At 41.5% G+C, this 27,679-nt stretch overlaps 1 protein-coding gene across 2 annotated transcripts in view; it reads right to left on the bottom strand.

Moving 5' to 3' along the window:
- Nucleotides 1-9,469: 9,469 nt before the first annotated feature.
- The window catches only part of sumo1 (small ubiquitin like modifier 1), a 38,257-nt gene continuing 20,047 nt past the window's right edge, over nucleotides 9,470-27,679 (bottom strand). Inside the window, exons 4-5 of one of the 2 annotated variants that reach the window (XM_048560427.2) lie at nucleotides 24,856-24,927; nucleotides 9,470-12,133 (exon numbers count right to left, since the gene is read on the bottom strand). In XM_048560427.2, coding sequence (XP_048416384.1) covers nucleotides 12,065-12,133; nucleotides 24,856-24,927 — 141 coding nt within the window. In that variant the 3' untranslated portion in view covers nucleotides 9,470-12,064. Of the gene's footprint in view, nucleotides 12,134-21,341; nucleotides 23,012-24,855; nucleotides 24,928-27,679 lie in introns of those variants that run through there. The other variant, XM_048560428.2, reaches the window with a different exon arrangement.

The following is a 27,679-nucleotide window of genomic DNA, read 5'->3' as shown; positions in this document are numbered from 1 at the left end:
GTTGTATCCGGAGGTTGGTGGGGTGGTATGTGAGGACGAGGGGGATTCTCTTGGGGCAGTTATTGCGGGGGCGGAGTGTGAGGGATGTGTTGGGAAAATGCGGGAGACATGGTCAAGGGCATTCTCGACCACTGCCGGGGGGGAAGTTGTGGTCCTTGAAGAACGCAAACATCTAGGGTGTGCGGGAGTGGAATGCCTCATCCTGGGAGCAAATGTGGCAGAGGTGAAGGAATTGTGAATAGGGGATGGAATTTTTGCAGGTTGGTGGGTGGGAGAATGTGTATTCTAGGTAGCTGTGGGAGTCAGTGGGCTTGAAGTGGACATCAGTTTCTAGCTGGTTGCCTGAGATGGAGACAGAGAGGTGCAGGAAGGTGGGGGATGTATTTGAGATGGCCCAGGTGAACTTGAAGTTGGGGTGGAAGGTGTTGGTAAAGTGGATGAACTGTTCGAGCTCCTCTTGGGAGCATGAGGCGGCGCCGATACAGTCATCAATGTAACAGAGGAAGAGGTGGGGTTTGGGGCCAGTGTAGGTGCGGAAGATGGACTGTTCCACGTAACCTACAAAGAGGCAGGCATAGCTTGGGCCCATGGGGGTACCTATGGTATGAGGAGAAAATGGGATCAGGGTACTGAGATGGATGATCAGCCATGTTTATGTTGAATGCTGGTGCAGACTTGAAGAACAGAAAGGCCATTTTTTCCAATGTTTTCTATATATGCTAAACTAGGTAAGGATAGCAGATTTCCTCCCTCTATTAGTGGACCAGATGGATTTTACAACAATAAATGATAAGTCATTACTGATGCTAGCTCTACATTCCATGACTATTAATTGAATTTGAATTCCACCAGCTATCAGGGTGGAATTTAAACAAAAACACCCCTAACATTAGTATCAGCCTTAGGATTATTAATTTACACTGCACAGCCTTCTCCCTACCTGGAGCATTTCATGATCGATTTATCTGGTACCAAACAGTTTTGTCACTATGATCAACATGACCATGCAGGATTTCACATGCAGACCTGGTGAGTCACCAGACGTGTAGGCTCATGCAAAGAAATTTAAAGAGCCCACGGAACATAAAATAAGATTACTGAAGCTTTCGTTTTACAATGTTATTTCTGTGTATAGCCCTTTTTTTTAATGTGTGGCCCCTTTAGAGATTTTTGCACACCCACATAACTTGGGGGTAATATTGATACCACCCAAAGTTTAAACACAAACTGCTTTGTTGCAACCTCTAAAATGTTAATTTCATGCTATCATCTTTTAATCCTAATTCCCAGAATCAATGTTATTGGTCACTTTTGTGGTATCAATATTGTAAAGCTAAGCACACTTCCACCCTGATGGCAATGGTTTGTGCAATGCAAACTCAAGTCTCAGTTAAGAAGATATACAATATGCATTTACTAGTTGAGGTATCGAGGATGAAGCCATTGCGATTATGAGAAAGGAAAATTCAATATGGTGAAGACTGAAATATTATTTCATGCAATCATTCAGTATTAACCCTCCATGCATGCATGTAGCACCCCCTGCTGAACTCTTATCCTCATTACAATTTTTCATATCTGTAAGTTCTGTTTTATCCGCTTTATATCTTGAATGAAAACTGAATAATATATTATTCACATCTACATCTGGAATGTTCTTAAAGAATAAAAGAGTTTTTTGCACTTGTAGTAACAATTGTGCCAATAATATTGATTTATCAATATTGGTAATGGCCCAGAGGCCTGGAATCCTGGCACAGAGTGTAACCAAAGGGCTAACGAGAGTTAGGAACTGAAAGTCAATAATATCACCATTGACAGAAATGTAAAAGACTAAAATCTGACAAATCCCCAAAGCCAAACAGGATCCAGAACTGCTTTGGTAGGGTAAATGCTGAGAGGGTGTTTCTCATAGTGAGGCAATCCAAAACTAGGGACATTGTTTAAAGACATGAGATCACCCATTTAGAATGCATAACAGCAGGAATTTCATCTCTCAGAGAGTCATTAATATTGTAATATAGAATTCTTTCACAGACTGTAGCAGAGGACGGGTCATTGAGTATATTCAAGACTGAGTTAGGCAGCTTTTTTGATTGACAAGTGAGTAAAGGAGAACATGCAAGAAAGTTGTGTTAAGGCCACAAATAGTTCAGCTATAATCCAGTGTCACAATAAACTCAGTGGACTGAATGACTACTTCTTCTCCTTTACATTTTTTACAATTTATTTTGTGGGATGTGTATACCACTGGCTGGCCAGCTTTAGTGCCTGGCCCTCGTTGCCCATGAGAAGTGGTGGTGAGCTGCCTTCTTGAACTGCTGCAATGTCATTAGGGAAGGAACAGATATATATCTCCAAGTTAGGATAGTGAGTTCCTTGGAGGGGAACTTGAAGATGGTGGTGTTCCCAACTATCTGCTGCCTGCATCCTTCTAGATGGAAGGGGCCATGGGCTTGGAAGCCACTTTGCGATGATCCTTGGTGAATTTCTGTAGTGTGTCTGAGCATTGGAAAGAAAGTTATCATCTTATGGTCTGATGAAACATTAGATATGCTGGTTAAGATTTTCTAAATTTTGCTAAATTTCAATGAAGAATCTAATGATGTGACAGCAATATTCAGGAAAGGAGAAAGGTGCAAGAAATTACAAATTGGACAGTCTACACCTGGGCTGGACTGGAACCAACGTCCTTGGAGTGCTTTTGCTAACGCTGTGGGGGAAGAGTTTAATCTAATGTGGCAGAGAGATGGGAACCAAATACTGGACAGGTTATTGGACAGAAAGGAGGCAATGACTAAAGCCTGTAGGGAACTAGATAATGAAGTCAGCGTGACTAAAGCGAAGAGTAGGCAGGGAGCAGATGATGAACACAAAGAGACAGGTGGCCTAAGGTGCATTTATTTTAATGCAAAAAATGTAGTAGATAAGGCAGATGAATTTAGAGCTTGGATCGGTACCTGGGAGCATGATGTTATTGCTATTACTGAGACTTGGTTGAGGGAAGGGCATGATTGGCAACTAGATGTCCCAGGGTATCACTGCTTCAGGCGGGATAGAGAGGGAGGTAAAAGGGGTGGAGGAGTTGCATTACTGGTCAAAGACAATATCACAGATGTACTGAAGGAAGGCACTGTGGAGGACTCAAGCAGTGAGGCAATATGGGCAGAACTCAGAAATAGGAAAGGTGCAGTAACAACGTTGGGGCTGTACTACAGGCCTCCCAACAGCAAGCGTGAGGTAGAGGTACAAATATGTAAACAGTTTATGGAAAGGTGTAGGAGCAACAGGGTGGTGGTAATGGGAGATTTTAATTTTCCCAACATTGACTGGGATTCACTCAGTGTTAGGGGTCAAGATGGAGCAGAATTCGTAAGGACCATCCAAGAGGGTTTTCTAGAGCAGTATGTATGTAGTCCAACTTGAGAAGGGGCCATACTGGACCTGGTGTTGGGGAATGAGCCCGGCCAGGTGGCTGAAATTACAGTAGGGGACTACTTTGGAAATAGTGACCACAATTCCGTAAGTTTTACAATACTCATGGACAAAGATGAGAGTGGTCCTAAAGGAAGAGTTCTAACCTGGAGGAAGGCCAACTATACCAAAATTTGGCAGGATCTGGAGAATGTAGATTGGGAGAAACTGCTTGAAGGTAAATCCACATTTGATATGTGGGAGGCTTTTAAAGAGAAGTTGATTAGCGTGCAGGAGAGATATGCTCCTGTGAAAGTGAGGAATAGAAATGGCAAGATTAGGGAGCCATGGATGACAGGTGAAATTGTGAGACTAGCTAAGAGAAAAAAGGAAGCATACATAAGGTCTAGGCAACTGAAGACAGACGAAGCTTTGGAAGAATATTGGGAATGTAAGGCAAATGTGGAACAAGGAATTAAGAGGGCTAAAACAGGACATGAGATATCTTTAGGAAACATGGTTAGGGACAATCCCAAAGCCCTTTATTCATATATAAAGAGCAAGAGGGTCCTTAGAGAAAGGATTGGCCCACTTAAGGACAAAGAAGGAAAATTATGCATTGAGTCAGAGAAAATGGGTGACATTCTCAACGAGTACTTTGCATCGGTATTCACCAAGGAGAGGGACATGATAGATGTTGAGGTTAGGGGTAGATGTTTGATTACTCCAGGTCAAGTTGGCATAAGGAGGGAGGAAGTGTTGGGTATCCTAAAAGGCATTAAGGTGGACAAGTCCCCAGCCCAGATGGGATCTATCCCAGGTTACTGAGGGAAGCGAGAGAGAAAATAGCGAGAGAGACATCTTTGCAGCATCCTTAAACATGGGTGAGGTCCCGAAGGACTGAAGAATTGCTAATGTTGTCCCCTTGTTTAAGAAGGGTAGCAGGGGTAATCCAGGTAATTATCGACTGGTGAGCCTGACATCGGAGGCAGGGAAGCTGCTGAAGATACTGAGGGATAGGATCTATTCCCATTTGGAAGAAAATGGGCTTATCAGTGATTATCAGTGGTTTTGTGCAGGGAAGGTCATGTCTTACCAACTTAATAGAATTCTTTGAGGATGTGACAAAGTTGATTGATGAGGGAAAGGCTGTAGATGTCATATACATGGACTTCAGTAAGGCGTTTGATAAGGTTCCCCATGGCAGGCTGATGGAGAAAGTGAAGTCGCATGGGATCCAGGGTGTGCTAGCTAGATGGATAAAAAATTGTCTAGGCAACAGGAGATAGACAGTAGTAGTGGAAGGGGCTTTCCTCAAATTGGAGACCTGCAACCAGTGGTGTTCCACAAGTATTTGTGCTGGGACCACTGTTGTTTATGATATATGTAAATGATCTGGAGAAAGGTGTAGGTGGTCTGATCAGCAAGTTTGCTGATGACACTAAGATTGGTGGAGTAGCAAATAGTGAAGGGGACTGTCAGAGATTACAGCAGAATATAGATAGACTGGAGAGTTGGGCAGATAAATGGCAGATGGAGTTCAATCCGGGCAAATGAAAGGTGATGCATTTTGGAAGATCTAATTCAAGGGCAAACTATACAGTAAATGGAAAAGTCCTGGGGAAAATTGATGTACAGAGAGATCTGTGTGTTCAGGTCCATTATTCCCTGAAGATGGCAACGCAGGTCAATAGAGTGGTCAAGAAGATATACGGCATGCTTTCCTTCATCGGACGGCGTATTGAGTATAGGATTTGGCAGGTCATGTTGCAGTTGTGTAAGACTTTGGTTCGGCCACATTTAGGGTACTACGTACAGTTCTGTTCGCCACATTACCAAAAGGACGTGGATGCTTTGGAGAGGGTGCAGAGGAGGTTCACCAGGATGTTGCCTGGTATGGAGGGTGTTAGATATGCTAGCTATGAAGGTTGAGTAGATTAGGATTATTTTCATTAGAAAGACAGCAATTGAGGGGGACCTGATTGAGGTCTACAAAATCATGAGGGGTATAGATAAAGTGGATAGCAAGAAGCTTTTTCCCCAGAGTGGGGAGACTCAATTACTAGGGGTCATGAGTTCAAAGTGAGAGGAGAAAAGTTTATGGGAGATATGCGTAGAAAGTTCTTTATGCAGAGCGTGGTGGGTGCCTGGAACGCTTTGCCAGCAGAGGTGGTAGACGCAGACACGATAGTGTCTTTTAAGATGTATCTGGACAGGTACATGAATGGGCAGGGAGCAAAGGCATACAGGCTCTTAGAAAATAGATGACAGGTTTAGACAGAGGATCTCGATCGGCACAGACTTGATGGGCTGAAGGGCCTGTTCCTGTGCTGTAATTTTCTTTGTTCTTTAAATTACTCATCAGTTACTCTGACATCCGTCATTAGGAAAGTGCTGGAATCTATTATTAAGGAAGTCTTAATAGTTCATTTAAAACAAAATTATATTTGACCAAACAAATTCAACTTTGCACTTTCCCTGTAAAACTGTTCTTTTGAGAAGTTAAGCATTAGGGTAGATAAAAGGGAACTAGTTAATTTTGTACACTTGAATCTCCAGGGATATTTCATAATAGTCTTGAAAAGCATTCATGAAGTTAAGGGTAATATAGGGAACTGATAGCAAATTATTTAATGAATAGCAAGCAAACAGCAGGCATAAATTTGTAATATTCAACTTGATGGGCTGTGATTGTGCCACAAGAAAGTGTGCTGGGCCTCAGGTATTTACAAATTATAGCACCAACTTAGGCAGATGTAGAGCAACGTATGTACGTTTGCAATGATACAAGCCATCAGAAGGCCAATAAAGAGGCTGCAAAAAACATAGATCTATCTCAGTGAGTTGAAATACAAGTTAGCACAGGTATTATAATGCATGGAAGTGTGTAGTTATTTGGTTTTAAAGAATGGAAAAGCAGATTTTTGTCCAAAAATTTTGAAATTTGTAAATGTTGTACTCAGACAAGGACCATGGAAAATTAGCATGCAGGTACAGCAAGTAATGTAAAAGGTAAATTGCATGGGGAATAAAGTGCAACAATAAAAAGAGTTATAAACAAAATCAGAAATTGCTGGAAAAAGCTCAGCAGGTCTGGTAGCATTTGTGGAGAAAAATCAGAGTTAACGTTTCGGGTTGGTTAGATTAGATTAGATTCCCTACAGTGTGGAAACAGGCCCTTCGGCCCAACAAGTCCACACCGCCCCTTGCAGCATCCCACCCAGGCCCATCCCCCTATAACCCACATACCCCTGACCACTACAGGCAATTTAGCATGGCCAATCCACCTAGCCTGCACGTCCAACAATTTCTGGTTTACAGCAGCTGCCATTCTTTCAGTTTTTAAATAAGTAAGTTATAACCGTAGAGAGCTTAGATGAGATCACACATAGTAGTATCAGTCTCCACATTCTAAGGAATTATATACTTGCTTTGGTGATTGTTGAACAAAGGTTAACAAGATTGATTCCAGTTATGAATTGATTGTTCTACGATGAGGTTAGGTGGTGATGAACAAACAACAGATTTTCAGTAAGCTTTCAATGCCTACTTTAGTCTCAAGAAGATTCTCATTTCTGAACTCCATCAATTCAACTTACGTTTCCTGGGAACAGACAGATTATTTTATTAATGATTTATATTGATTGGCCAATTCATGCCAGGTTCTGGAATGTTAAAAGGGTTAGTTTCTTTGAGATTAAATAGTGTTGAGCCCTCAAATTCTGTTTTCTCTCAAAGTCATTAGACTGCAATGCTGGAGCAGGCAGTCCAGCAAATGATGCTGCTGAGCAGAGTGTTAAATTTTCTGTGTTTGTCTTTTAGTTGTAGTGTCCCTGCCACTACACTAGAAGAGCTAGGTTCAAATCCCAACTGCGCTGGAAACGTTGCACAACATATTAGAATAGCTTGATTCAAAATACTTACTTAACCTGAGAGCAGGGGGGTGGTGGTAGCATCAAGTCCCTCGGAGCTGCACAATCTGGGTTCATGTTTGTCCCAGAGGCGTGTCAAAAACATCACAACTGGCTGTCTGAGAAGTTCAATATTAAGGTGCGGGGTATATCTTCAGGGAGCAGTTGGCTGGTTTGCAATGTCAAGGGATACCAACAGTCTGGGTCCAATTCCCATGCTGGCTGATGTTACTATGAAGGACTCTCCTTCTCAACATCTCCCCTTGCCTGGGGCATGGCCAGCTTAAACTGCCACTCGCCACCTCTTTCTAATGGCAGCAGCTCTATACTCTGGTAAGACAATGGCAACTTTATATAAAAATGATTCCAGTTGATGAAATGGAGACGTCATTCATCATAATTTTGAGGTTCAGTCCAAGCCTATTAGTTGGTTACAATCAAAATTCTCAGCCTTACTGAACAAGTAGTCAGTTATAGGCAGAGAGGGCAGGGGGTTAAAGGGGCTTGGTTTTGGTGCCAGAGGCCTCATGGCGAGATTGATATCCAGTAGCAAGGGCGGTGGGGGTGAAATGTCCAATTGCTGACACTCCATAGGCAGGCAACTGGATCCAGGAAAAAAGCTGCAAAGTCACTTACCTCTGATTGTGACCTGATCACAATCAGATTGCTGGGTTTTCTGATATTCAGCTAATCTGACAAACTAGAGTTAGGTTGAAAAACTGACTGACAATGCGACTCTCAGTCTTGCAACCATATTTTAAATTTCACTCAAGTTGCTTTGAGTAGGTTATCATCTGCAGTCTCAGTTAAAGCTGAAAATTGGCATGTTGCTGTCATTAAAGATTTTTCCCACTTTAACTCAACGGAGCACTAAGAAATACTCTGTTATAAAAATATCAGAACTCGAGTTCTGTTGTAATGGTCAAGTGGTGTCTTTGTTATGAAAGCAGGGAAGCCAACACTGGTGCTCCTCCACAGAGGTTCAAATAAACACAATTTATATACATTTTCATTCTTAACACCATTGTCATAATTAATAAGGCAAAGGCAATAGCACAATGGCCTCCACGAGCTGGTAATCATGGTCCTATACTGTAATCACAATGCATTGACTTAATATTGTCCTTCCAGAAACAGTAAAGAACATATGTGTATTCTGCTTAAAAGGTTTACAGATTGATTTGATTTGGTTTGGGACCTTCAGATGATGCGGCAATGATCCTCCCCATTTCTTAATTAGACTTCCCTTTGCATATTTTGTCACCCATTTCTTATTCCTGTCTTTTTTAGTCTGAAATTCAGCCATTATATTTTCCAATTCATTAGCATATGGGCTTGTAGTTCTGTAAATAATGTACTATAGACATCACAAATTAAGGGTCCGATGCTTGCTGCAGTCACAACATAAGATTCGATCATCCATGTTGAAGTTGGGGTAAACTTTTGTTTCCACTTTATATGAAATGACATTGTCTGGTGACTTACCATCAGCCACCAAGGTCAGATTGCTGAAGAAAATGCATCTCTATTGTAAAAGATGGCAATTTGTTTTTGCTGTACCTGCCTCAGCATCAACAGCTGGACTGTCCATATACGATGCAGCTCTTTAACAGACTTGCAACATACTATCTGACTATATGGACAGAATACTATCCAATACTGTTAATATAAATGAGCAATAGTCTTCAACTGCACAATCTGGCAAATCCTATTTTAAATCCAAGTGTAAAAAACAGAATTCTACTTTTGCTTTAGGGAATAGATTGGCAGAGGCAGAAGGTGAACATCAGATCTTCCTAGTCTTTACAATTTCTTAAAATTATCTACTACATCTTACTTTAACCAATATCAGTAACCTTTTACAGCAGCCAGTAGTATTGAGAATTCAATGGCCTGATATTGTGTAGTGTAATGCTACATTATAGTGCTAAATTATATCAATTTGGCAAAATACCACAAAAACATTTACTCCAAGACTAATTTAACCAGATTCTTAATGAGGCAATCAATCTTAAATGCTGGTTATTTGACATGTTCACTGAAACCTGAGCATTTTCCTTCCCTTATATTTCAGAGATGTTAGAAATTAAACATACAAATTTATTTTCATTATTGCAAATAAAGTGTGAAATAAGCAAGGAACAGACCATCCATAGCATTTATTGTACAATTAATCTTTACATACGTCAAACATGTCATTTTTTGGAAAGTGAGAAAAATTTGCAAAAGAATAGATTGTTTTTACACTTTTAGCACCAAGAACAGAAGTACTAAGGATTCCTGGATCAACTTCAACATGGGTAGGTATAGGCTTCCTCACACACCAACCAGTTATGTCTTTTTTTCTAGCAAATTCAGTAGGACAATTCCTAAAAAATTAGTGTGAATCTTCCATTTCTAACATAAGTTGTATTTATATAGCGCCTTTAATGCTGTAAAGCATCCCAAGGCACTTCAGAGGAACATAATCAAAATAAAATTTCATACTGAACCACACATCTAAAAAAAGCGTTGTGACCAAAAGCGGCAGATTTGAAGAAGCATCTTGAAAAGGGCAGAAGTAGTGAGGCAGATAACCTTGCGCAAGGAATTTGAAAGCTTATAGAGTCAAGGCAGCTAAAGGATCAGCTGCCAATAATGGAACAATTTTTAAAAAAGGATATGCGAGAGACCAGAATTGGAAAAGCATAAAAGGTTTTAAAAATGCAAGTGGTTACAGAGATAAGGATTAGTATGAAGAAATTAGGACGTATTTCAGTTATGATTTTGGTCAATACATTTCTATGTGGTAAGTATAGTGCTATGGACGCAAAACTCATTAGAAAGTAAGAGACATTCAAGACTGTGCCAATCATTTTTCTTGTATAAACTTTGTCAAAAGGTTTTGACCGCATCAGTTTAGGCTGAATTTGAACTTGAGCACTATATCTGAAAAGGACAGAGCTATAACATTTGACGAATTATTACTGCCAAGTCGTGAGTAAAATTGTGCAGGTGTTATAAATAGAAATAAGATTACATGTTATGAATAAGTGTTCTGATCACTATTTTCTCAACATGTCTTTATTCAACATCTTAACATAATAATCATAAGATTATGCACAAAGTTGAACAACCCTCATTCATATCTTATGAACTGCATAATAAATTTTGAGAATTCCATGAGCAAAAGAAAATACAAATTAAAAACTGGGTTGCTAACGCATTAAACCAAATCACTGAAAATGAAATTTCAATTTTTTTTTAAAATGCTCTCATCATTGTACTTGATACAGTTGGTACTTGGGGAAAATAATATTTTAAGCTTGTTAGGCAAATAGTTACAATTCATCTGATGGTGTGGTCATAATGGTTTTAAAAAAGCGTTGGTATTGTCTGCATACTGATAATTGGAAAACAGCTTCTTCCCCCCCTTTCTGTACATATCCATTCAATCCAGCCTGACTGAACCATATTCTGAAAGAGTAATCAAAAACGCCTTCCAAATTTTATCATGTACAAATTTCTAAAATCCATTTACAACTATTCATATCTGTTCTCTCAAAAATTCTCTATGTTGGTTCTTACCAACAGATTAGCAGTAAACCTGTGGATCTAAACTCCTGATGCATATAAAGTACATACAAATAAGAAAACTGAAAATAAAATTGAATGTCGTATCTGCCAGTTCGACAACAGCAAACAAAATAGCATGAATGATTGAGAGTAAATTGAGGTATTCACTTAAAAGAAACCCTTTCCTAAAATTAAACCAGATCAACCGATATCTACAAATGACAAGACCAAACATATCTGAATTGTTTCCTGCCAGTATCTTCCATGAGTAATCCCTATGTAACCCTCAAATGGCTGATTTCACTGAAAAGTTTAGGGCAGCAGTGCAGTCTGTCTGCCATTCAATTTTCCTGAAGTATTTCTTGAACTGCACAGCTTTTCTGCATTTATATCACAAACTTACCATGTTACTTTCAAAAGAGATAACCGAACAAAGTTCTGAGCATTTTGCTCTGAAACACAAATAGGTTTAAGTGGGTTAAAGGGTTAAAACAGGAACATGACAAATACTGATTCTTGCACACAGTGACAATGTATTTTTTCAAGGGTATTTTCTTGTCATACAAAGGCAGCAGTGATATTTCAAACTACTGCTGCACCACATTTTAAAAAAAAGCCTGCAAGTGTATAACCACCTTATAGCCAATGGACTGCCCTTTTTTTTTCCCCCCAAAATGCCCAGAAGTCTCTGAATTGAAAGCATTTAAATTCTTCTGGCCAAATAATAAAAGGAGGCAAAGAGATGCATTAAAATGTAATTTGCTAATTTTATCTTACAATTTTCAGACTGAGGTTTGGGAATGTATACTTTAGAACATAACTTTACGCAAGAAACCTTCACACAGCATTCTTAAACCCACTTTTCTGACAAATTGGAAAAAACCTTCCAAAATGGTCTTTATGTAATGAAAAATATTAATTTATAAAGGTACTCAAGTCACAAACTGCTCTTTTAAAAAATCTCAGTTGACATTTCGTTGCCATTTATGCTGAATATATGGAATTAATTGTATTACAGTACATACTGAAAATAAGAATTTCCAGCTGGGCATCAAACTGTCGTACAAACCATATGAAAGAAAGTTATCTTTTTTTCATTTTTTTTAATATATAAAATCAGTGATTACAGCCGACAAGAAACAATAAAGAAATTATACAGATGATTGGGATTCTGATACCAGCAATTAAGCTCTCAACCATCCTCCTGTCTGTTCCTGATAAACTTCAACCACATCTTCATCCTCCATGCCAAGCTGAGGGAGTAAACAAAAAAAAATACACATAGTAACATGTAATGATTTTCAGATAGCCTATCACAAAAGGTGTTTATCCTGCACAATCTGTGTCAAATCGACTTGAGGCGAGTAAGCTATATTCAAAAGTTGTAAATCGAAAGTAGTCTCTGGAATTTCAAGTTCCAGTCCAAGTTGGAATCAAAGCAGTCAAAAGGGTTGGATGTCCAAGCCCATCCCAAGCTTTGAAAGGAAAAAAGTGCTGGGGTGAGAGGGGCTGAACATGCTTACGAACCAGTTTTATAAATAAATCTCTACAGGAAAGACTGCAGACTGCTTCATAGAAACTCAATTCCTAGAACAGTCAGAAATGTCATGGTTCAAGACATTCACTTCCTTGTTATAAAAATTAGCATGATTAGAAGATGCTGGGAAAACAGGAATGTCAATGCCCATATTCAGCTTGAGCATCAGGTTTAAGCAATTGCATTAGTCACAACTGCAACAAGTCGCATATGAATTAAAACCAGAAAGTGCTGGGGAAACTCAGCAGTCTAGCAGCAAGTGTGGAGAGAGAAACACATTGAGCTGAAAGTAATTTGTTACAACTTGTATAATGAATTATTGGTTTTAAAAGAGTCAACATCCAGGGAAACGTTGAACAATTAATACATAATTAAGGAATATTCCAGTACTCTGAACACAAGCTAAAATGACATTAGTAGGCACTTGTGTGGCCATCTCCAACAATTAACTAAATACTAGTTTGAATTTGGGGAGTTAAAGATCTCCAAATTCTAAACAAGTTAGTGGCATCTGGCGTTGGTATCTATCAGGGCTGTGTTGGAGGTTTTTTCTGATGCACTCAGTTTAAGAGATTGTCATGTACTGTATTGGTTTTAAATATAAAAACAACATTATTGTATTCAAGTGCCTGAAAGTTGCTGTTTAAAAGAAATGGTAGATGCTTCAAGCAGGCTATTTCATGCAGTACCATCACATCACACTCAGTCACCCACCACACCTCTTAACATCAAGAATGATTATCATGAAAATGTAAAACAAGATTTAAAAGAAAACAAACTGGAAGAAAAAAAGAGAAATAAATAACTTGCTGGATGTTTTGCAAAAACAGCCCAATAAGCCAGTCACCAGGTTTACTAGCAAATATTTTAGCATTTCCATTGTGATTTTACACCACAAAATATGACTAACACCAATAATTGTCAAAGGAAATTTGCACTTAAAAATATTTATCACTTTGGCAATTACAAATTGTGTTATCTGAGGCGGGATGGGAAAGAGAACGGGGGGTGGGGGGGGGGGGGGGGGAAGGATTCCAAATTACAAGTGGAAAATTCTGGCCTAATGATATTAATTTATTAAACGATAAGAGCAATGGCTGTTGCATACTAAGCACTATAATCAAAAGAAAAATAAGAAAATAATGTAAACAGAGATAATGGGAACTGCAGAATACCCCAACGTGTGGGGCTGAATGAACACTTAAAAATATTTATCACTTTGGCAATTACACATTGCGTATGTGAAGGGGTGGGGGAAAGAAAGAGAGAGAGAGAGAGAAAGAAAAAAAAGAACGAAAAAGCGAGAGCGCGCACGCAAGAGAGCGAGAGCGAGAGAGACACACACACACACACACACACACACACACACACAGTGCTTGACCACTGCGGGGGGTGTGGGGGGGGTGGTGCAGCCCTTGAAGAACGAGGACATCTGGGATGTGCGGGAGTGGAATGCCTCCTCCTGGGAGCAGATGCGGCGGAGGCGAAGGAATTGGGAATAGGGGTTAGAATTTTGGGGCCGTAACTTACCCCCACCACCCACCCCGCAGTGGTCGAGAATGCCCTCGACCGTGCCTCCCATATTTCCCACACCTCATCCCTCACACCCCGCCCCCGCAATAACCGCCAAAAGAGAATTCACACTAGTCCTCACATACCACCCCAACCAACCTCCAGATACAACGCATCATCCTCCAACACTTCCGCCATCTACAATCTGACCCCACCACCCAAGACATTCTTCCAACCTCACCCCTGTCTGCCTTCTGGAGAGAGTGGTCTCTCCATGACTCCCTTGTCCGCTCCACACTCCCCTCCAACCCCACCACACGCGGCACTTTCCCCTGCAATCACAGGAAGTGCTCCACCTGCCCCCACACCACCTCCCTCACCCCCATTCCAGGCCCCAAGAAGACTTTCCACATCAAACAGATGTTCACCTGCACATCCGCCAATGTGGTGTACTGCATCCGCTGTACCCGGTGTGGGTTCCTCTACATTGGGGAAACCAAGCGGAGGCTTGGGGACCGCTTTGCAGAATATCTACACTCGGTTTGCAGTAAACAACTAGACCTCCCAGTTGCAAACCATTTCAACTCCCCCTCCCATTCTTTAAACGACATGTCCTTCCTGGGCCTCCTGCAGTGCCATAATGATGCCACCTGTAGGTTGCAGAAACAGCAACCCATATCCGCTTGGGAACCCTGCAGCCCAAGGGTATCAATGTGGATTTCACCAGCTTCAAAATCTCCCCTCCCCCCACTGCATCCCAAAACCAGCCCAGCTCATCCCCACCTGCCTACCCTCCTCACCTATCCCCTCCTCCCACCTCAAGCCGCACCTCCACTTACTACCTACTAACCTCATCCTGCCCCCTTGACCTGTCCGTCCTCCCCATACTGACCTATCCGCTCTCTACCTCCCCACCCATAGAACATTACAGCACAGTACATGCCCTTCGGCCTTCCATGTTGTGCCGACCTGTCATACCGATCTGAAACCCATCTAACCTACACTATTCCATGTCAGAGGTAGTTTCTTTACTCAGAGTAGTAAGGGAACGGAACGCTTTGCCTGCAACGGTAGTAGATTCGCCAACTTTAGGTACATTTAAGTCGTCATTGGATAAGCATATGGATGTACATGGAATAGTGTAGGTTAGATGTGCTTGAGATCGGTATGACAGGTTGGCACAACATCAAGGGCCAAAGGGCCTGTACTGTGCTGTAATGTTCTATGTTCTATGTACGTCCATAGGCTTATCCAATGACGACTTAAGTGTACCTAAAGTTGGCGAATCTACTACCGTTGCAGGCAAAGCGTTCCATTCCCTTACTACGCTGAGTAAAGAAACTACCTCTGACATCTGTGCTATATCTTTCACCCCTCAATTTAAAGCTATGCCCCCTCGTGCTCGCCATGACCATCCTAGGAAAAAGGCTCTCCCTATCCACCCTATCTAACCCTCTGATTATTTTATAAGTTTCAATTAAGTCACCTCTCAACCTTCTTCTCTCTAATGAAAACAGCCTCAAGTCCCTCAGCCTTTCCTCGTAAGGCCTTCCCTCCAGACCAGGCAACATCCTAGTAAATCTCCTCTGCACCCTTTCCAAAGCTTCCACATCCTTCTTATAATGCGGTGACCAGAATTGTATGCAATATTCCAAGTGCGGCCGCACCAGAGTTTTGTACAGCTGCAGCATAACCTCTTGGTTCCGGAACTCGATCCCTCTATTAATAAAAGCTAAAACACTATGTCTTCTTAACAGCCCTGTCAACCTGGGTCAACTTTCAAGGATCTGTGTATATGGACACTGTGATCCCTCTGCTCATCTGCACTACTAAGAATCTTACCATTAGCCCTGTACTTTGCCTTCCGGTTACTCCTACCAAAGTGCATCACCTCACTTGTCTGCATTAAACTCCATTTGCCACCTCTCAGCGCAGCTCTGCAGCTTATCTATGTCTCTCTGCAACCTACAGCATCCTTCGTCACTATCCACAACTCCACCACCTTAGTGTCATCTGCAAATTTACTAACACATCCTTCTACGCCCTCATCCAGGTCATTTATAAAAATGACAAACAGCAGTGGACCCAACACCGACCCTTGCGGTACACCACTAGTAACTGGTCTCCAGGATGAACATTTCCCATCAACTACCACCCTCTGTCTTCGTTCAGCAAGCCAATTGCCGATCCAAACTGCTATATCTCCCACAATTCCATTCCTCTGCATTTTGTACAATAGCCTACTGTGGGGAACCTTATCAAACGCCTTGCTGAAATTCATATACACCACATCAAACGGTTTACTCTCATCTAACTGTTTGGTCACCTTCTCAAAGAACTCAATAAAGGTTCATGAGGCACGACCTTCCCTTCACAAAACCGTGCTGACTATCCCTAATCAATTTATTCTTTTCTAGATGATTATAAATCCTATCCCTTATAACCTTTTCCAACACTTTACCAACAACTGAGGTAAGGCTCACTGGTCTATAATTACCAGGGTTGTCTCTACTCCCCTTCTTGAACAGGGGAACCACATTTGCTATCCACCCATGCTCTCCTCTCCACCTATCTTCTCCTTGATCATTCTTCAGTCCGCCACCCCCTCTCTCCCTATTTGTTTCAGAATCCTCTCTCCATCCCCCATTTCAGGTGAAGGGTCTAGGCCAGAAACGTCAGGTTTTGTGCTCCTAAGATGCTGCTTGGCCAGCTGTGTTCATCCAGCCCCACACTTTGTTATCTAAGAAAATAATGTACGCAGGTTTAAAAAACCAATTCATACAATCTTCAGAGATATTGCATGCAGTTCTGGTCACCCCATTACAGGAAGGATGTGGAAGCATCGGAAAAAGATGCAGAGGAGATTTACCAGGATGTTGCCTGGTCTGGAGCAGAAGCCCAATGAAGAAAGGCTGAGGGACTTGGGTCTGTTCTCATTGGAGAGAAGGAGGCTAAGAGGGGGTTCAATAGAGACATACAAGATGATCAGAGGATTAGATAGGGTGGACAGCGAGAGTCTTTTTCCGAGGATGATGACTTCAGCTTGTACAAGGGGGCATGGCTACAAATTGAGGGGTGACAGATTTAAGACAGATGTCAGAGGCAGGTTCTTTAATCAGAGTGGTAAGGGCATGGAATGCCCTGCCTGCCAACGTAGTTAACTCAGCCACATTAGGGGCATTTAAACAGAGTTTGGATAATCTTATGGATAATGATGGGATAGTGTAGGGGTGGGGCTTAGAGTAGTTCACAGGTCGGCGCAACATCGAGGGCCGAAGGGCCTGTTCTGCGCTGTATTGTTTTATGTCATTATGTTATAATATAACAACCACAGATGCTGGAGTCGGAGACGACACAGTATGGATCTGGAGGAACATAGCAGGCCAGGCCAGGCCACATCAGAGGAGCAGCAAAGTTGACGTTTCGGGTTGGGACTCTTCAGAACTGGTGCTGCGCGTTTGGCGTGGGGGTAATTGGGAGTTGGGAATTAAAAATAGAAAGGAGGAGCAGAGCTGGGCCAGGTATATGGGTTGGTGATAAGGGACTACATGTAGGCAGTGGTAGGGATTGGTCAGTGGGGTAGGTGGGGCGGATAGGTGGGAGACAAGATGGACAGGTTGTGTCAGGTCAAGGAAGGGGATGAGGGAGAGGCTTGGATATGGGACAAGACTGCGGGTGACTAGTGAATGCCATGTCCAATGTAGGCTGCATGCTCCCGAGGTGGAATGAGGTGTTGCTCCTCCCGTTTGCGGGTGGCATCATTGTGACACTGGAGGCGGCCCAGCATGGACATGTCACCGAGGGAGTGGGAGGGGAGTTAAAATAGCTTGTGACCAGAAGGTGTTGTTGTCTGTCACCCGATGGTCTTAACATGGAATTCACTAGTTTTTAAAAAAATACCCCCACCCCCAACCTCATCCCATGTCCAAGCTTCCTCCTCATCCCTGCCACCTTGACCTTACACAACTTGTCCATCTTCTCTCCAACTATCCATCCCTCTCATCCCACTGACAAATCCTCACCACTCCCTACCTGAACCCACCTATTACCATCCCACTTACCTTCCACAGCCCCAACATTTCCTCTATTTATTCCCTAATTCCCTTTTCCTGCCCCACTTCTGAAGGGTCCCAAACCAAAACGTCAACTTTCTGGCTCCTCTGGTTCACATTAGCTTCATCTCCATGCTTCTAATTTCTGCAGTCTGTTTCCAGATTGTCATCATATGAAATAGGTGAAACTAAGAATGTCCTCAAGCTAATATTAAAGAAGACAAAAATATGCTACATCCTTACAGTATTCACTACTGAGAAATACCGGCAGCATTTACATTACAGGTTTTCAAGGAGTCAGATACAGCTATTCGGGCTAAAGAGATCAAATGGTATGGGATGAAAAGTTGGGGGGGAGGGGGGGGCGGCGGCGAAGAGAAAGACAGCATATGGAGTTGGTAGATCAGCCGTTATATTGAATGGTGGAACAGGCTGGAAGGGACAAATGGCTTATTCTTTCTCCTATTTTCTAGGTTTCAATTAATTCAGATCTGTTGTTGGTACTTATTCAAATTCAGAGATATCAGTCAGTCCCAGTTTCCAAGTGGAGGTGGCTGGTTGTTAAAACTATCCTCATCCACTGGACCGCACTAATCCTGGACAGAAATCAGCTCTTTCTCAGACATGGAATTAACGTCCTACCTTGGATTTGCCCAATCATTATGGACAGAAGGCAGGACAATGGGTTAATTCTATCAAAAGGAATGAATTAAAACTTAAGTAACTATAATAGAGATTAGAATGTGAAGTACCAAACTTGGATTTTTGAGACTGCAGCAATCACAAAAAGAGAAATCAAGAAAGACACTTCCCGGATCTCTCACTGGGGAAGTCTTGCTGTGGGATCTGAAGAGAGTTGAACTCTACAAAAAAGGATAACTTCTCCAAATAAGAAAGCATGGAAGTGTGAAAGACACAGATGAATGTGTCCTGTTATGACACAATAAACCAAAGACAGGGGTAAAATATTTAAGAAAGGCATCCCCCATATGATATCACTTTTCTGTGGTCTAGTCATGGAGAACTACAGGCGCAGGCACAATGGGAGGAAATGCAGAGTTTGACTGGAGGAGCGGAGTGTATGGGAAAAGCAGAGTATGCAAGAAGCTGCTCCTCCAGAGGAATGGATTGGGTAGAAACAATGGCAGGAAGGAAGAAACTGTTGATTGTGCAGTTGGCTCAGCAATATGGGAGAAACAGGAAAAATGCACACAAAGAAACCCTCTGCGCACACCCACCCACCCCCCAGAAATAAAAAAAAATTGGGGTTTGCAGTTTGTACGCTCTCCCAGTTTCTGCATAGGTTTCCACACGGTGCTCTGGTTTTCTCCCACAGTCCAAAGATGTGCAGGTTAGATGGATTGGCCATGCTAAATTGCATATAGTGTCATGACCTCTGCAGGCTAGGTGCATTAGCCCGGGGAAACGTGGGGTTATGGGGATGGGGTCTGGGTGGGATGTTCTTCAGAGGGTTGATGTAGACACAAGAGGTTGAATGGCCTCTTTCAACAGTGAAGGATAATCGCGCAAGAGAGAGGAGGGTAAGAAAACAAAAGAGAAAATTCCATTCATTCAGAGCAGAATCTCAGAACTTAATAGTTAATGGATAGTTGCCACTATTTGTCTTCTCTTTGGTGTTACTGTGGTGCTTTCTTTTGGGGGTGATTTATAAATAAAAACTGTCCCCACCACGAAACATTCTCAGGTTACAACAACCTACTTAAAAGAGAAAAAAACAATTGGGATTTTGGTACCAGCACTGGCAAGCGTGAAGGTGAAAGAGGGGAGTCAGGTCAGGTTGGCAGCAGAACAAAGTGCTATGAGACTGTATGGTGGATCAGCGAATGGAAAGCAGATTGAGGGAGAAACAGAGAAAAAGAAAGAGAGAGTGTACATTTTGGTTCATTTTCAACCCTGCAGTTTGTTTAGGTACACAATTTCTTAACTTTTCCTTTTATAAAATATATCTATTCTCTAAAAGAGGTCTCCACGTGTCTGGCTTTCAGAGAAGAAATTCTTCATCTGTCTTAAAATGGGTAACCACTTACCGAGATTATATCCTCTGGTTCGAGACACTCCCACAAGGGAAGCAACCTCTCCGCAGATATCCTGTCAAGTCCTCCAAGGTCCCTTGTATATTTCAATAAAGATCGACTCTCATTCTTCTAAACATCAAGGAGTTTGTGGCCTGCTCCACAATTCAGTAACATCAAGGCTGATCTAGATGTATTTCCTCTGATTCTCTTACCTAACAAAAATTTATCTACCTAATAGCCTAAAAATATGCAATCACCCTGCTTTCACTGGCTACTGAGGCAGACTCCAAATTAGTAAAACCCTTACAGGAAAATATATATGCAAGATGAACGTCCTGACCAACATGGCCCAGCACTGGAGGTGCAGTCTCAAAGTGCATGGGAAGGCCTTAGAAAACATTGGCCATTGCAATACCCCAGAACAGTCCCGTCAACCAAAGCAGTTACTGAGGAAGAGATCCAGCACCCCCTTCTGCCAGCTGAGGACAAGGGTGCTTCAGGACAACATCAGATCTGACACCAAGTTCATGGTATACAGAGCTGTGGTGTCCTGCCATCCTATATGGCTCAAACACTTCAAAAGGTGCTGCAGCAGTACTACTACCACTGCCTGCACAAGATCCTGAGAATCCACTGGGAGGACAGATGCACCAACATCAGTGTCCTCTATCAGGCCAACATCCCTAGCACCAATGCACTGTCCACTCTTGATCAGCTGAGATAGACTGGGCATGTTGTCCACATGACTGACATAAGACTCCCCAAGCAGGTGTTCTACTCCCAGCTGAAATGGCAGGGAAGCCACAGGTGGACAAAGGAAATGCTTCAAGGATACCCTCAAGGCCTCACAAGTGCTGCATTCCCACAGACACCCAGGAATCACTGGCTCAAGACAAAGGGAAGGAGCAGCATCTAGAAAGACACCAAGTACTGAGATTTGCTGATGGGAAAAAGTGTATGCCAGGCAAAAAACAGCAAAAGGAGCATGCTGCCACACCAACACCCCATCCACCACTTGCTGTGACCACCCCCTTCCCCAAGTGTGGCAGAGTCTGCCAATTTACATTATACTGTACAACCACCTATGGATTCAGAGTGTGGAAAAGAGAAAGTCACCCTTGTCTGCAAGGGAGTGCTGATAAGATGAAACTATGATCACAACAATGCCATCCGACTCTGAAAGGAACTGCAAACTTGTCCCTACAGTTCAGGCAAGAGGAACCGGACAACAGCCAAGAAAAGATTTAATAAGTTGAAATAACAGTGGCATTTCTCTAGACTTGAATCTCCAAAAAAAAAGTGTTTGGGGAAAAAAGGTTGAAACTTTGTATAATGTTTATGTATTTAGCTTTATTGTTTTGTGAAATTAACTTCAGAGTATAACATCTGCAACCTCACGTGAACATTTCAGTGATGATGAACCATGTTAATCAAATGCAAAAAAGCTTTAAATAGACAATCCATCAAGTCCATTTTGGGATCTGACTTGTTCAGTATTACCATCAGTTGGGATCTAATCAGTATCAATACTCGAACTACTGCTGCTGAATAAGAAATCAGTTCCCACTCTCGTTATGGATGTATACACGCATTTTTCAGTGCTCTGGATAAAGGGAGCTGTCTTTAATGAGATGGCCATGAATTATATATTCAAACTGACATATTACTTCAGTAACTCTCAATGTTAAGAGATACGTAAATGGTTGTATGATATAATTACAAGCAATTGCTTCTGGCATTTCAGGAAAAAGTTCTGGTGAAAGTCAACATAGTCAGAGGCTTCACAGAAAGAGGCGAGAAATTTTCAAGCTCCTTATCTGAGAACTGTTAACATTACTAACATCTGGCTGATACTGATGTAGTATTCTCGAGATTCAAAGCATCCAAAAACACAGATGTTTTGGCAAGGAACTCTGAGTAACCAGCAGGGCTATGTAGTCAGGGCACATTTTATTCTTTAAAAAGTCAGACTCATACAGCACAGAAACAGATCCTTTGTTTCAACACTTGCAACATATCCCAATCTGACCTAATCCCATTTGCCAGCGTTTGGTTCATATTGCTCTAAGCCCTTCCTATTCATCTACTCGCCTAGATGCTTTCATGTTTAGAAATAGTGCTGATGGAGGCAAGAATTGTGATTGTGTTTACTTTTTTTTAAGAAATATATAGTTTAGAAGATGCATGATTACGATGTACAATAGTAAACTGAATTTTTTCAAAATTGAATTTTGCTATCATGTCAGAATGACTCAAACAAAAACACTATGAAAGAGCCTGGGGTAAACATTTTAAAACTCAAAAAGAATTGAGATGTATTTTATAGGATGTACAAACAGGTATGATCGAGAAAATTGGGCATATATGTGAAAAGGAAACAGACAGGAATACTGTGCTTCAACTGTATGGAAACTTAGTGCCATTGCAGCTTGAGTATTGCGCCCAGTTTTAGTTCCCTTACACAAGGAATGAAACCCTTAAGAAATAGGGACTGTAGCAGAGGCTCAGTAGATTAGCTCCTGGGATGATAGGGATGTCCTATAAAAGGAGATGGGCTTATGTTGTCAAGAGGTTAAAAGAATGTGAGGTGATCTCAGTGAATTTGTAAAAGGGCTAGACAGAATTGATGCAGAAAGAATGTTTCCCATGGCTTGTGGGGAGGGGGTGGGATGCACAGTAAGACCAGGTGACACCATCTCAGAATAAAAGAAAGAGTCAAGTTATATAGGAATGACAGAAGAAATTTCTACACTCTAAAATTCTACCATGGAGCACCAAGCTGAGAAAGCTCAATCACGATAGCCAAGATAGCAGTTGCTACGTTTCCTGAAGCCTTTGAATGTGTAGGCAGTGAGGGAAGACTGTATTGGCATAAAGGATCGCCATGGTCTATACTGGTAGAGCAGGCTTGATGGGCTGAATGGTCTACTCCTACTCCTGGGTTCCGATGACAAAAAAAGCAGAGAATTCATTGGATAGCTCTTCTAGGACACCCTGCAATAGGAAGGACATCAGTAAATCAGTGAGGATGTAGGAAAAAAATTTACCAGGACATTGCTGGCACTGGAGTGTTTCAGTTATAAAGTGAGGTTGGATACACTAAGACCTCTACCTCTGGAACATATGAGGTTGAGGGATGACCTTATATAGAGGTTTGTAAAATCATGAGGGAGTTAGGAGAAAGTAAATAGCAAATTTTTCTTCCCCCACCCCCCCCAATAGGGCAAGGCATATTTTTAAGTGAGAGGAGAAAGATTTTTAAGAAAAGGAACCCGAGGGACAACTTTTTCCACAGAGAGTGGTTATGTAAAATGCACTGCCAGAGGAAGTGGTAGATGTAGGTAGTTACAACATGTAAAAGACATTTTGACAGATAAATGAAAAAAAAAGGGAGAGGTTTAGAGGAACATGACGACTTGTCACTTTCATGGCCCATCTTCCAGTCTGCCACCCTCGGGGTTGGGAAATACTGCCCTTAAAAAAAAAATGCGATGGCCTAAATGGTCTATGCTGTGAAGTTTTATTCCACACTTATCCAGTTACAGAAAACAGGATCAGAGAGCATATTTAAGTTCCAACAGAACTTTCAAATTCATGGTATTTCAGGAATCAGCTTAACCCACTACCTCAAATGAGTCTACTCACTGACTGGCTGAGACATACAGTCATGAAAGCTTATAACTAACTACTGCAAATTTGGAGTTGGCTGCCAGGTACTGCAGTAGTACGAAAAGTGCTTCCCTTGTCAGAGGGAAAAAAAAGAGAGGATTTACTTCGTCTGATTACTGTCTAGTGGCTCTAACAGGAATGGATTTATATGAATATCAAATAATAACTGGATCAGGCTTTCAAAGGAGACTAGCATGATTAAACAGGTTGCTGACATTCATGAGCAATGGCTGCTTCAGGTATTTGGAAGTGCCTCATGTCTACACACCCATACTTCAACAATAATGGAGTGGGAAAGATTAAATATAGCAACTTAAATGTTTTCAAGGTGCTGTGTGTCACTGTGTTAGGATGTTGTTCTTGCAGCTGTAGAATGATTAGTTCAACTCAGAGTCAAGGATGAAAACAATTATCTGCAGTTTCAAGTCATCTCCTGACATTTTAGTTTATAACTAAACAAAATGCACCAAATATCACAGAGTTGATAAATTCTACGAACAACTGTTATGAAGATTACATTTTCACATTGATACTTGTCTCCATTTAAGCTTAAATAAAAAACATTTTGGCAGGGTTGAGGAAGTTTCATTTTGCTTCTGGCTGTGACATAGTTTAATCAGGTATGTTTGATACTGATTCAAGGTGCCAAATGCAGGAGATCATTCCAATCTCTTGCAACATTTCTCACCAAAACATAATAATCACCAATTTTTCTTTTCTTTAATTCATTCACAGGATGACAGCATCGCTGGCTAGGCAGCATTTATCGCCCATCCCTAATTGCCCAGACAGCAGTTATGAGTCAAACACATTGGTGTGTGTTTCGAATCACATGTAAGCCAGACAAGGTAGGAATGGCATGTTCCTTCCCCAAAAGGACACTAGTGAACCAGATGGGTTTTCCTGACAATTGACAATGGATTCAGTCGTCAGAATTCTTAATTCCACATATTTATTGAAATCAAATGCCAGCATCTGCCATGGAGGGATTGGAACCCGGCTCCCCAGAACATTATCAGGGTTTACGGATTAACAGTCCAGCAATAATGCCACTAGACTATTGTCCCCCTGATTCTTGCTGCAATCTTCAGCAGCTCTCAGCCTTGTTACCAGCTACACGAGATAATGGAGAGTCCCCAAATACTATGTAAGAAATAATGCTCCCATACCTCTTTAGGTGTTTGGTGATCTGTGATCCGCTGACCTTCAAACAAAAATCGAAGTGAATTTGGTGGAACACCCTGCATCAACAGAAAGGCAAAAAACAAAAAATTAAACTGTGGTTCAACTAGGACTTATATCTTCTCCTTGTACAATTTGTCATTTGTTGAAAATTACTTGTGAAATGCAAGTCACAGGTTTATATTGAAGACATTTTTTAACCCAAAGACAAAAAATTCACTTCTGACCAAGAAAAAAAAGTGGGAAAATTGGAGATCAGTCATTTTATTTTAATCACCCCTCGTAAGTGGTTAACTTAAAAGCTGAACCGATGCAGGTGTTTTCTTCTTGAGATTGTGAGCAGGATCAGGAGTTCCATGTGGTGCTTGTCTGGTGCCAAGGTAAAGGAATCCAGCCCCTTTGAATTATACTGGAGAGAGGGGGAGGATCCAGGTGTGGTCCAAGTTGGCACCAACGTAGACAAGGAGGAGGGAGGCAAAAGACAGTTCAGCCTGGCCTCAGTCATTAGAAAGATTTTAAAGGCCATTAAAGGTGAGATTTAGGAGTACTTGGAAGTGCATAGTAAAATAGGGCCAAGTCAGCACAGCTTCATCAAGGTGAGGTCATGCCTGACAATTCTGTTAGAATTCTTTGAGGTAACAAGTCAGTCAGAGAAAGGAGAGCCAGTGGACATACACTTGACAAGGTGCTGAACAGGAGGCTGCTAAATAAAAGCCCAAAGGTGTGGGGCACGGCCCTGGCATGGATAGAAGACTAGCTGACTGGCAGAAGGCAGGAGATTGGGGATAGCAACTAGTGACTAGCACAGTTCTGTAGGGGTCAGTGTTGGGATCACAACTATTCATGCTGTACATTTAGTGATCTGGACAAAATAACTAAGGATATTATTGCTAAGTTTGCAGATGAAAAAGAGAGGTTGAGGGATAGGTAGCATTGTGGAAACAAGGAGGCTTCATAACAAATTGGGGCAGGCTGGGAGAATGTATTTCTTCAGCCACTTCTTTCCTAATGTGGGAAAGTGCGAGGCTATACATAATGGTAGGAGAACAAAAGGTGTAGACAATTTGGTACATAGAGGAAAGGTTTCAGAGATCTGAAGCACAGAGACTTGGGAGTCCTAGTTCAGGATTCTCTTAAGGTTAACATGGACATTCAGTGCGAAGTTGGGAAGGCAAATGCAATGGTAACACTGATTTCAAAAGGGCTGGAACACAACAGCAGGGATATACTACTATGGCTGTGTGAGGCATTGGTCAGACCACGTTTGGAATGTTGCAAGCAGTTTTGGACCCCGTATCTAAGGATGTGCCGGCTTTTGAGGGGTCTGGAGAAGGTTCACAAGAATGATCCTGGGAAATCCACTACTTCATTGCTATAATCCTCATTTCTAGATTATCTTCTATTCTCTCCATTACTAAGAATTCCACTAATTTCCCTCCCACGGGTGTTAAGATCACATTTAATTTCCAGACATATTCTGCTCCCATTCTTAAATACAGGACTTCCTGGCTATCTACTCTTATAGTCCAAAGGGCAACTGTGTCTAACAGAATTCAAGTCCACACTTTTATGTGAGTTTAATTTCAGTTAGCCACACTCCATAAAATTCAACCCAATGATTAGTGACCCCCCAAAATTTGTGTAACCAATTCATACACACTTAAAAATTAATATATTCATCATCCTGTGCCCTCATTCCATTCAGCCTTAGGCATTCCTTCAGATCACATTAAATGACAACAGATTACCCTTTTCTTAGATAAATACCAGTATCTACAAGAGATCTGTGATAAAAACCAATCATACAAAGTGACAGATTATATTTGCATTTTTTCATTCCCCAGAGTTTCAAGGATTTTTTTTTATATGATCAATTTTCTCAGAAGGTGCTAATTTCTATGTAAACCAAAATCAGACAGCTGACTGTTTCCACCCTCCCATTGCTACACAGAGATCTCTATTGTCTTTGTTTTAAAACTGTAGTTAAATCGATACAAAACAAAAATGTTAGGTGGATTAGCCATGCTACATTTCCCACAGCGCTCAAGGATGTGTAGGTTACGTACATTAGCCATGGGAGATGAGAGATTACAGGGATAGGGTGGGTCTGGGTAGGGTGCGCTTCAGAAGGTTGGTGTGGACCTGTTGGGCCAAATGGCCTGTTTCTTACTGAAAGGATTCTATGGATCTTCAGTTTTCTTTTTAAACTTGCACATTTCATTGATAATAAGTCACAATGAGCGTATGTTATCCCAATGTACCTTGCTACTGAATCCCTGTTTTAGAATTTGTTCTGAAATTTGCACTAAGGAAAATGCAAATCTATTACCTCACCAAGAGCAAGAGTCTCTAAGCTACAGTTTACTATTCTGATCCTTTTAGCTTTCCAAATGAAAGACATTTATCTCCTTTTCCCATAAGGGAAACTATAAACCTTCACTGTACCCATGCCACATAAAATAAAAAAAGTCATCCACAAGCATCATAAAGATGTCTGAAAGCTGAGTCTTATGTTGATTGCACATGGAATGGTCCATTCTTTTAACTGAAGGCAACCCAGGTTTAGTAAGACAGACCTTACTGAGAAGTACCAAACTCTAAAGGCATTATTTAAGCCCAATAAATATTTAATTTCCAGACTGCCCCCACTGCCTTCAGTGCCCTTTTTGGAGGAGGAAGAAACACTTACTGCATAAGCTGATCTCCCTGCAGAAATGCACATTTATTACTAATTGATCTGTATTAATAAGCATTGGTTGCTAAAAATTAAAAACAAAACAAAATTGCTTTTCCTGTTGTTGGTGAATATCT

Source organism: Stegostoma tigrinum, chromosome 31, assembly GCF_030684315.1.
Source record: "Stegostoma tigrinum isolate sSteTig4 chromosome 31, sSteTig4.hap1, whole genome shotgun sequence".
Taxonomy (NCBI): domain Eukaryota; kingdom Metazoa; phylum Chordata; class Chondrichthyes; order Orectolobiformes; family Stegostomatidae; genus Stegostoma; species Stegostoma tigrinum.
This window is presented reverse-complemented; position numbering and strand designations above follow the sequence as displayed.